Here is an 11,885-nt window from a genome sequence, read left to right as displayed (position 1 = left end):
ACACACAGCCCTTCATGCCGTTCTCTCTCCTCATTGGATAACACTTGTATCCCACAAGGAAAATTTTCTCCTCGGGTTACAGCAGAGCAGAGTGACGGAGAGACTCGTGTTTAGGCTGAAATACTTCATGTAAGTGATTGCTGACGGAAAATAGGACTATTTAGGACTTATATTAACAAAAACATTCCACTGATATCTGCTTTAATGTACATTGTCCTTTTTAATTAAATAAATAAATACAATTAAATACAGTGAACCTCATCATATTGATAGTTCAATGTAAGTTTCCAGATGAAGTGAACACTATACTTAGACCTGTAGCTAATTATGGTTTTTATTGTAGGACGGGGCGGATCGCTCGGGCACGCGCGTCGCCACAAACCGACAGCGCGACTTGGCCAACGTTGCGTCCTCCTGCCTCCCCCCCTCTTTTTTCTTTTTCTTTTTTTTTATTTATAGACAGTCTATGGTCCTCCCCCTTTCCCCTCGCGTTGAATTCTGGGAAACCAAGTTCATAGTCGTTCAAGGAAAAATGGTAGACGTGCGGCCGCCACCCCTCCGGACCCTGGATGATTTTGTCCGGTGCACGGCCCGGTTCGCCGTGCCCGATGTCCGAGACCTGGACCGCTGGAACAACCGCATCATCAACAACCTGCTGTACTACCAGAGCAACTACTTCCTGTCCGCGCTGGGCTTCCTGCTCGTGGTGGGGTAAGTTTCATTGTGCTGACGTTGACAGCTCCCTCATCATCATCATCATCACACAGCGAACATACTGGAAGTGTCCACGGGAAAACAAAATACCATTGGACTTTATTATGGCAATGTCTCTGTCTGCATGACGACGCACGCTCCTGCAGCCTGCACCTTCACAACAAAACAAAACAAGAGGATCACACACCAGTGACATCCTCTTCCTCCTTTCACCCCCCTCTCTTCCCTGCTGATGATCTTCATCAGCTGTTCACTCTGGAGACAAGAGCCTGTCACTCACTTTATGGGAATGATTGTCCCACATGTTATTCCTGTCTGTCTGTGCTCATTTTGAACTGCAGCTCTGAGACTGTGGGGACATGATAGGATACGGCTGGTTGAGATGACACCACATGATCAACGTTTATCTCTGTCTTTTATTTACTGTCAACGAGTTGGGCTTCATAACAGCACAGGGGTCAATATGTGAAATCACTCATTTACTGCAGTGTTCTGTAATATACCCAGGGGGAAAAGCAAAAAAACTGACACAGAGCATTGTAAACGGTTTGAAATGATATCTAAGGAACTTCAAGGATTAAAACCTGGGTGGACAACCCGGTCAACTAGCTGCTGGAAAGCTACAGGGGCCAAAACCCCTTTCTTGGGTCATTTTGCTGCATGGCGAAATTATGTAAATGCAAATATTTAGGTACTACAATGGCATAAATAGTCATACAACTATGAAATTTGGCAGAGAGTATCTTAACACATAGGGGGAGGCATGAAAAAAAGATTCTGGGGTTGCAACTCAATTTTAAGATATCACCCTCAGTTTTATTGTGAAAAACTACATGTTAACTGACATGATCAGAAAACATTCTATTTCTGGTCTCCCCAAAGTAAACAGATAGATAGAGAAGACCGTTGGCCACAGCAAGTGGGGCTTTGGAGATAGAAAGGCTGTCTTGGACTCAAATGGAAGCTTATGAATTAAGGAAGTTTTCTATATACATGTTAAGCATAAATATTCTCCATAAAGTGCTGAAAAATAATAATTTTCATGAGAATTTGTCAGGCGAACAGTACTTTTTTGGGATGTTGAGGGTGATATCTTAAAATTGAGTTTCAACAAACCCCAGAATCTTTTTTTCATGCCTCCCCCTATGTGTCAAGATATACTCTCTGCCAAATGTTATAGTTGTATGACTATTTATGCCATTGTAGTACCTAAATATTTGCATTTACATAATTTCCAAGAAAGGGGTTTTGGCCCCTGTAGCTTTCCAGCAGCTAGTTGACCGGGTTGTCCACCCAGGTTTTAATCCTTGAAGTTCCTAGATATCATTTCTGGTGTCAAACCTTTTACAACGCTCCGTGCCTGTTTTCCAAAAAACTGGGATTTTGCCCCCTGGGTAATAGCCTCAGAAATCCCCACAGTGCCATGAAAACAGTACATACACAACTAAGGTCCAATGTGTCACATTTTATAGATTCACTGCTCATACCATATATCCCCTACATGGTATATAGGGGATATATAGTGTAACGAAAAGGATGGGTTTTAGATGTACTGTCTCTTTATGCTTATTGTCTCCTCTGTCTTGTGACAGTCAGGAGTCCACTAGCTCCTACAGGGCCTTGCAGAAGTATTCATCCCCCTATCCATAACCCTAACCCCTTGAACTTTTCCACATTTAGTCACATTACAACCACAACAACCTAAATGTATTTTATTGGATTTTTTTGTGATAGACCAACACAAAGTAAATAACTGTGAAGTGGAAGGAAAATGATACGTGTTCAATATCTTTTTCAAATCAAAGACCAGAATTGAATTTTTTGGCCTACATGCAAACTGCTTTGTGTGGTGGGAAACCTAACACTGCACATGAACCTGAACGCACCATCCCCACGGTGAAACATGGTGGTGGCAGCATCAGGCTGTGGGGAGGCTTTTCTTCAGCAGGGATAGGGAAGCTTATGTAAGAGCATTAGGGCCAACTACAGAGATTTTTTTTTAAGATTCTGAGATAAAAAGTCAGAATTTCTGAGAAAAAAAAGTTTTTTCTCAAAATTTCTGACTTAAAAAAAAAAAAAATCTCAGAATCTTAAAAAAAACTCTGGCATGGTTGGCCCTAATGCTCTTCTGTAGAAGCTGCTCAGAGTTGATGGGAAGATGGATGGAGCTAAATACATGGAGGAAAAGCTGAGGCAGCAAAATTCACCTTCCAGCAGGACAACCACCCTAAACACACAGCCAGAGCTACAGTGGACTGGTTTACATCAACGCATATCCATGTGTTAGAACGGCCCAGTCAAAGTCCAGACCTGAATCCTACTGAGAATCTGTGGCAAGACTTGAAAACTGCTGTTCCCATCAAATCTGACTCAACTGGAGCTATTCTGCTATTTTGTGGTTGTAACATGACAGAATGTAGAAAAGAGGTATGAATACTTTTGCAAGGCCCTGTATATCTTTAAAAAAATCTCCACTCAACTGTTTCATTCTTAGCAGTTTGTCCAAAACAATGGTCACTGTGCTTTTAAATGAACATGATTCCAGAGGAGGAAACCTGGTGCTTTTGTTGTGGAGTATTTTTCAGCAGTGGATGAATCCATATTTGATGATCCATCCAGCGAGGAGCAGCAGGAGCCGGTCAATAAAAACCTCCTGTGTGTTTGTGTTGATGGTGCTGATGGGACACGTGCATCAGTCTGACTCACTCATGTGTTTTAACAGGTTTCAGAATCTGAATGAATCAGAAATACTTTATTAATCCCCCACAGGAAATTGTTACATAACAGTTCTCCACTTCACATAGAATAAAATGAAAATGATAATAACACAACCTTCCTTAAAAAACGGAAAATAGAACCTGTCAATTATACAATAATAATAATAATAAAAAAAAGTCAGATTGAGGAGAGAAAGTCAGACATTGATATTCATACAGAATAATTATTATGGGATATATTTAGTGCTGGTTGGAGGATTTTCATGTCATTTGTGAACAGTAAGAAAAATATGGACAAGTGGCACACACACACACACACACACACACACACACACACACACACACACACACACACACACACACACACACACACACACACACCCATCACCACCACCAGGTGGTGTGTGTGTGTGTGTGCGCGCCTGTGTCCTGCTGAAGAAACAATTATCTCTCACTTCCAATGTCTCTGATTGTTCACACATGAACTTCTTCATTGATGAGAGTGATGACACTTATGTTGCACCTCCAACTCTGACAACATTAAAGGGATAGTTCAACATTTTGGCAAATTATCCACCAGAGCGTTGTGGAGTTGTTGGATTGTGTATTTGATGAGTTTGATGAGGGAAACCAAGAAATTCCATGCCTCGGTAGCGTAGCTCTGAGCAGCTCACGGCTCTGCTCCGCCGTTCTAAAAATAGCTTGCACCGACAATTAAAGGTAACGAACCTACTGCTATGACTATAGGGATTATGGCAATGAGCCAGTTTCCCCTTTATACTACTAATGTTTAATATCCCTTTAATATTAAACATTAGTAGTATAAAGTATCAGACAGAAGCCATTAAAATAATAAAGTTATGTCCCATTTATGTACAGTAATATGTGCAGTATGTGCTGTAGATTGGACTGTGAGTGTTTTGTCTGAGGTGTGTCCATGTCTTCTTTTGGCTCTCAGGTATTTCCAGCCGTTCCAGCTGTTAGTCGGGGCTCTGGTGGTCACGCTGTTGTTCCTGGGCTTCGTCTGGACCGCTGAGAACCAAGGCCCCGTTCGCCGTTTCCGTAGAAACCACCCATCAGTTTGCGTGTTGGTCATCCTTCTGGGGAGTTACCTTTTCATATCAGTGCTGGGAGGCGTGGCTGTGTTCCTGTTTGGAATAGCATTCCCTGTACTCAGTAAGACACACACACACACACACACACACACACACACACACACACACACACACACACACACACACACACACACACACACACACACACACACACACACACACACACACACAGATCAGCCTGTTCCATCAGAGCATGAAATTAGCTCACGCTCTTGCCTGAGGACGGCGGTTTAGGGAACCAGTTGACAGAGTCCTATGGCTGAGATTCATATTTTCATAAACATGAATTATAAAAAGCTATAAACAACTAGTCTACTCATAGAACTGTCAAGACCACTTCATCATACACTTCTGTTGTGTTGTCAAATTGATTCAGCTGTTGTCAGAGTGTGTAGCGTGTTTGTGTCTTTGCATGTTTCCTCAAGCTGCAGTGTGTTGAGCTCTGTTTGTTTAAAATGAGAATGCAAAATATCATTTTAGAGGAGTTGAAGGGAAGAGCTGCAGTGAAATGAAAGCATATGGGCAGTTTTTTTGGCTTTTCATGCCTTTTTATTGATAGTATAGTTGAGATAGACAGGTAACGGGGAGACAGAGAGAGGGGGAATGACATGCAGGAAAGAGTGCCCAATGCGGGATTCGAACCGGGAATGCCTGCATCGAGGACTGTAGCCTCTACATAGGGCGCCTGCTTAACCTCCTGCGCCACTTGATGCCCCATATGGGCAGTTTTTAACTTTCTTGCATTTACCTCGAAAACAACTCTGTCTAATAACGTTCCATTATTATCTCATAGCGTGATGAATGTGCAGGTCACAACTTGTCCACCAGAGCGTTTTGGAGTTGTTGGATTGTGTATTTGATGAGTTTTGAGCCTCCGTAGTGTTAGCTGAGCAGCTCGCATCTCTGCCCCGCAGATCTCAAAACAGCTTGCACTGACAATTAACAGTAACGAACCTACTGCTATGACTATAGGGATAATGGCAATGGGCAAATTTGCCAAAATGTTGAAATATCCATTTAAAGGGGAACTTACCCTCCTCTCATGGAGCGGTGGATAACGTTAGGCTATTTATGATATACAATGTTATCAGTATAGAAAAACAGTTTGAAGTGAAGACCAGTATGTAAAATGTAGCAAATGTGTGGCTGCTTCACAGATAAATTACACAAACCACATTTGAGAAGTTGTGGTAAATTTGAATTCACTTTGTTATCACAGCTGACTTAATGTTACCTAGGCAACTCCAGAGAATTTCATCCCTATGTCTGTGTGGCTGCTTCACAGTGATTCTGGTCCATGCGTCGGTGAGACTACGCAACCTGAAGAACAAGCTGGAGAACAAGCTGGAGAGCATCGGTTTGAAGAGGACACCCATGGGACTCCTGTTGGAGGCCTTGGGACAGGAGCAGGAGGCTGGATCCTAGAGAGGAGGAGGAGGAGGAGGAGGAGGAGGAGGAGGAGGAGGAGGAGGAGGAGGAGGAGGAGGAGGAGGAGAGGCTGGGTCCAGTCACAGGGGAATGAAAAGAGAAATGAAGGTGAATGAGTGGGAATAGGAGAACAGATGGTTTGGTTTGTTTTGGTAAGTCAGTGGGCAGTGAGGGATGAGACTGTGGTCCAGTAACAGCACAGAAATCATCATAATAGATTTAACCATCCCTGATTGGTTCCTGCCAGAAATTGCACTTTGATCACACATTGTTTGTTAAGTTTCATTTATTTCAACATGATACCTTTTTTGTGTGTTAACACTACACGTGTGTATTGTAGGTCTGCTGTGGAGTGCGTTTTGCTTTCTGTTGAGTGTAGTCACACCCAGGCTGGATATGACAGAATAGAGATCCCCAGCATCAAAATGAAGGAACACTCTCACATAGCATGGCTGCTCTTCACAGGTTGCATATGTCAGTGATTCTTTTAGAATTATCCTTAGAGATAAAATCTACAAGACATTCACAAGGAAAGTGACGAGAAGCCCAAAACTGTCCAGACTTGGATTCATTTTTTTTCTCTAGTAATAATAACTTCTTCTCCCTGGATTCATAAAATGTAAAAAAAAAAAAAAAAAAAAAAACTTCCAACATTTCAAAAATAGTCCAAATTTTTCTAAAAATAGAAATGTTTAGAGAATAAAGTTTTAATTATATGAGAATAAAGCCATAAGACTGGATAGTAACAGAACAGCAACTCATTACTGCAGCACTCTGACACACTGTGCATCATGTCTGCTTATAAACTTGTAAATCATATGGTGGACTTCATTTCCAAAATCCAAATAATGAGCAGAGTTATTAAAACTATGAAAACCAGCCCAACGTTATTAACAACTTTATTTTACTTCATTTAACTCTTCTCTTCCTCCTATAAGAAGAAGTTTACTCTTCAAATCCAGTGACTTTATCTTGTAAAATTACAACTTTGTCTTGAATTTTTTAAAGGTGTACAGAAATGGCCGTTTGTCCTGTGTGTCGCGCCGAGTTGTCCCGAGCTGCAACACGAGTTTACCCGAGTAAGGAAAACGAATTTGATTGGTCGTTATCGAGCGGGCGGGATATTCAAAGCTTGGGGCGAGCCCGAGCTCCGTGTGTGTGTGCGTGTCTCAGACGTTTGAATGACGGATTACGGATCCAATAGCAGTGGCTGGTGAATCGTGTACAGGCTGACGTATAATCCGTGCGCCTGCATTATCCAATGCGAAAAAAAAAATACACACTTTCATCCCGGATTTACTCAAAAATAGAATTTTGCACAAAGTTTGACCTACATCGTCTGAAAGATGAGTTATCACATTAATTTAATGATCCAGAGTGGGCTCAAATTCAATTTTCTTTTCTGTACACCTTTAAAAGTAATTTCAATTTAAATGTTAAAAGGCCACAGTACTTCCTCATCTTGCTGCAAACACAATATTGAAAAACCAAAGTAATTTAATACTTAATATTATTCACAATTAACAGGGCAACATCATGCAAGTTAAATGTCCATACTGGAGTCAGATAACAGTAAACGCAACGCAAAGTACCAAAGTACCCGATTGGTTCACTAAAATTACACGTATAGTAGAAGTTTTCGGCACATACAGTATATTGTAAGATTTAAGCTTGCGTGTGTTAGTTTGTGTTGCAAATCTGAGATTTTATATGACGAGCTCCTGCCGAACAAATCATGGGAGAAGAAGGAAAATATGAAGTGATGCAGATCTCCTGTTTTATTCTAGTGAGCCTGTATTTAAGCAGCACTGAAGGCTTGGCTGCCCATTAACACTCCCTCACTGCTGGTCAGTGGGACCGGCCCTGTTGTCCTGTGCTTACAACTGGGAGAAGCTTGTTCTGTTCTGTAGCAAATGGACCACTTTAATTTAACTCGTAATACCTTTATGACACAGATCCTTGTTGCCGCAAACCAATAAAGTTTGGAGGTAGTCAGGCCAACGCTTGTGGTAACTGTAGTCTGTAATTTAGCTATTTTTAGTCACGCTCCTTATAATTGACTCTTGTTTTTAGCCACACTAGCATTGTGGCCGTAGAAATGACAGTGTCGGTGGATCAAGTCCACCACTGTGGTCCGGAGGTCCACATCTCCGTTGAAGCCGTTCCCGTGAAATCCAGTGTAATGGATCCTGATGTTTCATCTGGCTCCACCAACAGGTCACACTGTTTAATGATTCAGTCAAATATCAAGTAGAGAGCTGAGGCCGTGGCATCCAGTACATCGCTCATTAGTCAGGATTAAGTCACAATTAAAGGGATAGTTCACCCAAAATTCAAATTTCACTCTTTATCTACTCACCCTCATGTCAACTAAGAGCTGTGAGAATTCCTCCGTGCCTTCTCTGAGTTACGGGGGGGTCCGCACAGCAGTGACTTCAATACAAGAGGGACATTGCAGACGAGCAGTATGGAGGTATTTGGATGTTTTTTGGTGTGTCTTTTTGGACGAAGAAAGTTGGTATCCATTGACAACCATTATATGGACAAATACTGCTGCGCGGACCCCCCCCCCATAACTCAGAGAAGCCACGGATAACTCTGAAACTTCTCCCAGCCCTTAGTCGACATGAGGGTGAGTAGATAATGAGTGAAATTTGAATTTTGGGTGAACTATCCCTTTAATATTTGAGCATACAGCAACACTTCTGCTTCCATACTGTCCCACAGTGCTCTATTCTAATGTGTTTTTATTAAATAAGCAGAGACCACTCGATTCACAGGACCCTGGCATTCCATTTTCAAAACTAATGACATTCCTATGACTTTGATTTAGTGTGTTTTTTTATTAAAACACAGAGAAATGTGGAATTTACAGACCAGACATTATTACTGTCCTTCAAAAATCTGATGATAAGATGCAAAGGAAGTGTGATTTGCAGCCTGTTTGAGGGATCAACGCCCTGTAAACCTCAACACATTAGACCACTTCAGTGTTTCATCATCAGCATCTCCAACTCCCACTTTGTGGACATGAACATGGACGTTCTTTGGAGAAAGATAGATAATAGATGATATTGTTCTTATGAAAGCGGTGCAGTAAGTAGTTTTTGTGCTGCACACAATGAAGGTGTTTTATTGAATGTTAGCTGCCTGTCGTGGGTCGGGGTCCTCCAAACATCTGTACTGTAGGCGGTGCAGTGATCCAACTTTGGGAAACTGAGGGTTTTGTTTTGGTCAGCATTACAGATGCTGATGACTTGTTATTTTTATGTTTGTGTTTTTGATGCTCTAAAGCCAATTTATATTGTATATGTGCCATGCAGTTTTGATATCTGCCTTGTTTTAGACATTTAGTTGACTTGTGTGTCTGTATTTAATACTGTGGAGAGGGGGGGGGGCACATGGCTGAACATGTGGCCCTTCAGTCTGTCCTACCAGTGCTTTGTCTTACATTACAGCACAGAGTCAGAAAAGACACTGCGCTGAGACAAATGTCTTTAATCCAAATACCGGAATGTAAACTAAGAGGAAATACTTGTGCATGACTGTGGACATTAACTCATTTTACAGTGTTGCCTTCCATTCAGCAAAGTGTTTGAGTTGTGATTGACCAATATGTGTCTTTAAACATTCGCCTAAAGCTGGTAATTAAATTGTTTCAAAACATTTTCTAAATAAAATACAACATTGCTGTACTACAGTGTATTTTATCTATCTATCTATCTATCTATCTATCTATCTATCTATCTATCTATCTATCTATCTATCTATCTATCTATCTGTCTGTCTGTCTGTCTGTCTGTCTGTCTGTCTGTCTGTCTGTCTGTCTGTCTGTCTGTCTGTCTGTCTGTCTGTCTGTCTGTCTGTCTGTCTGTCTGTCTGTCTATCTATCTATCTATCTGTCTGTCTGTCTGTCTGTCTGTCTGTCTGTCTGTCTGTCTGTCTGTCTGTCTGTCTGTCTGTCTGTCTGTCTGTCTGTCTGTCTGTCTGTCTGTCTGTCTATCTATCTGTCTGTCTGTCTGTCTGTCTGTCTGTCTGTCTGTCTGATGTCATGTCTGTGCGGTGTCCTTTAGAAGGACACAAATAAAGTTTTCAAAGACAAACATGGACAAATTATAACAACTAGAGTGTAACATTTTTAGAACTGCCATCCACTGCCAAAGATTTGCAAAACATACCCTAACCCAAACTAACAAAGGAAATAGAATAGTAGCATACTTTATTAATTCAATTCCATTCAATGTATTTTATTTGGGAGGGTCACCATATACAATATTGTAAACATGCCAGATTATTAGCCATTAGCCATGCCATTGGCTAATTTCCATCTGTTGTCCCTAGCAGATGTTCACTAGATAAAAATAAAATATAAACAGATAATCACATTCTTAAAACAAGAGAACAGTAGATACATCTGGTAAATTGTGGACATGCCTCGAGTACAAACAATAACAAAGTGCACTCAGTCTTAATAAAGTGCATATGCTATATATAGCAGTACATTGTACCGTAAATTGCAATAGTCTGGATAACAGTAAAGTGCAGTAGTCATTAAGTAAACATGTTTCAATATCAGTCAGATATATTATTAATCCTTTACAGGAAATGATGGTGTCACAGCAGCTCCAATATCATAAAATAAGATGAATGAAACTGTAAGTCTACCGAAATTCTGCTTATCATCTGGAATGAGGGAGTGTGGAGCAGACACAACTCATAATAGTCCAGTCATTTTATGAAAAAAAGGTTGAACAAATTGCAACAGAAGCAAACTCAACTGATTTTGTATCCTCAACATGTCCTGAGTGAGGGAAAAAAAGCCCAGAAGAATCCCATCAGGGGAAAGTTTAGAAAAAGACCCACATATATCCCATTTATACGCCTATTCATTATTTTTCTCACGTGAATAGGGTAAAAAATTTTAACCTTTAGATATCTCCATGAAAATTACTGAGTTGATTACTTACATTAAGAGAAACAAAAAATGTATTACAAGTTTTACATGAGCAAATTTGCATAAATTTGAATAAATTCCACCGTTTTGACGGCACATGTATAAAGGTGCTGTGGTGGTACCAGCATGAAAATTGGAATGAGTTGACTCCAGAGGTCAACCGACAAGAAATCACTTTAAATTTCAAGATGACTGCAATTTTTCAAGATAGCCACATCCTTAGAGCAGGTATGACATTACGCATGGCTTATTTGCACCAACACCTGATCTAAACATTGGGTATAGCAGGTGAAAATGTCTTGTTCAGTCTTGTTAACATATTACAGTTAAAAAACTTAATATTAAGGTCTGAATGGAACCCATTTAGGCTATCAGGTGTTGTATGTATGCAAATTAACCATACGTGATTGGATTATGCACTGTTTGCTCATACCTGCTCTACTAAGGATGTGGCTATCTTGAAAAATTGCAGTCATCTCGAAATTTAAAGTGATTTCTTGTCGGTTGACCGATGAAGTCAACTCATTCCAATTTTCAAGCTGGTACCATCACAGCACCTTTATAAATACATGTGCCGTCAAAACGGTGGAATTTATTCAAATTTATGCAAATTTGCTCATGTAAAACTTGTAATACATTTTTTGTTTCTCTTAATGTAAGTAATCAACTCAGTAATTTTCATGGAGATATCTAAAGGTTAAAATTTTTTACCCTATTCACGTGAGAAAAATAATTAATAGGCGTATGAATGGGCTATATTTGGGTCTTTTTCAAAACTTTCCCCTAATGGGATTCTTCGGGGCTTTTTTTCTCTCACTCAGGACATGTTGAGGATACAAAATCAGTTGAGTTTGCTTCTGTTGCAATTTGTTTAAGGTTGACCCCTTTTTTGGCCTAAAATTACTGGACTATAATGTTTGTTTACCATGAAGGAATAAACAGAGTGGAGTCTGACAG

At 40.5% G+C, this 11,885-nt stretch overlaps 1 protein-coding gene across 1 annotated transcript; it reads left to right on the top strand.

The window, feature by feature from the left end:
• Positions 1 to 532: 532 nt before the first annotated feature.
• On the top strand, positions 533 to 5,971 carry praf2 (PRA1 domain family, member 2; the record flags this gene model as incomplete). Its single annotated transcript, XM_083976618.1, has 3 exons — positions 533 to 711; positions 4,390 to 4,607; positions 5,832 to 5,971. The coding sequence occupies 3 exons, from the start codon at positions 533 to 535 to the stop codon at positions 5,969 to 5,971; spliced, it is 537 nt and encodes a 178-aa protein (XP_083832744.1).
• Positions 5,972 to 11,885: the final 5,914 nt, after the last annotated feature.

This window comes from Trachurus trachurus (assembly GCF_905171665.1).
Source record: "Trachurus trachurus genome assembly, chromosome: 8".
Classification (NCBI taxonomy): domain Eukaryota; kingdom Metazoa; phylum Chordata; class Actinopteri; order Carangiformes; family Carangidae; genus Trachurus; species Trachurus trachurus.
This window is presented reverse-complemented; position numbering and strand designations above follow the sequence as displayed.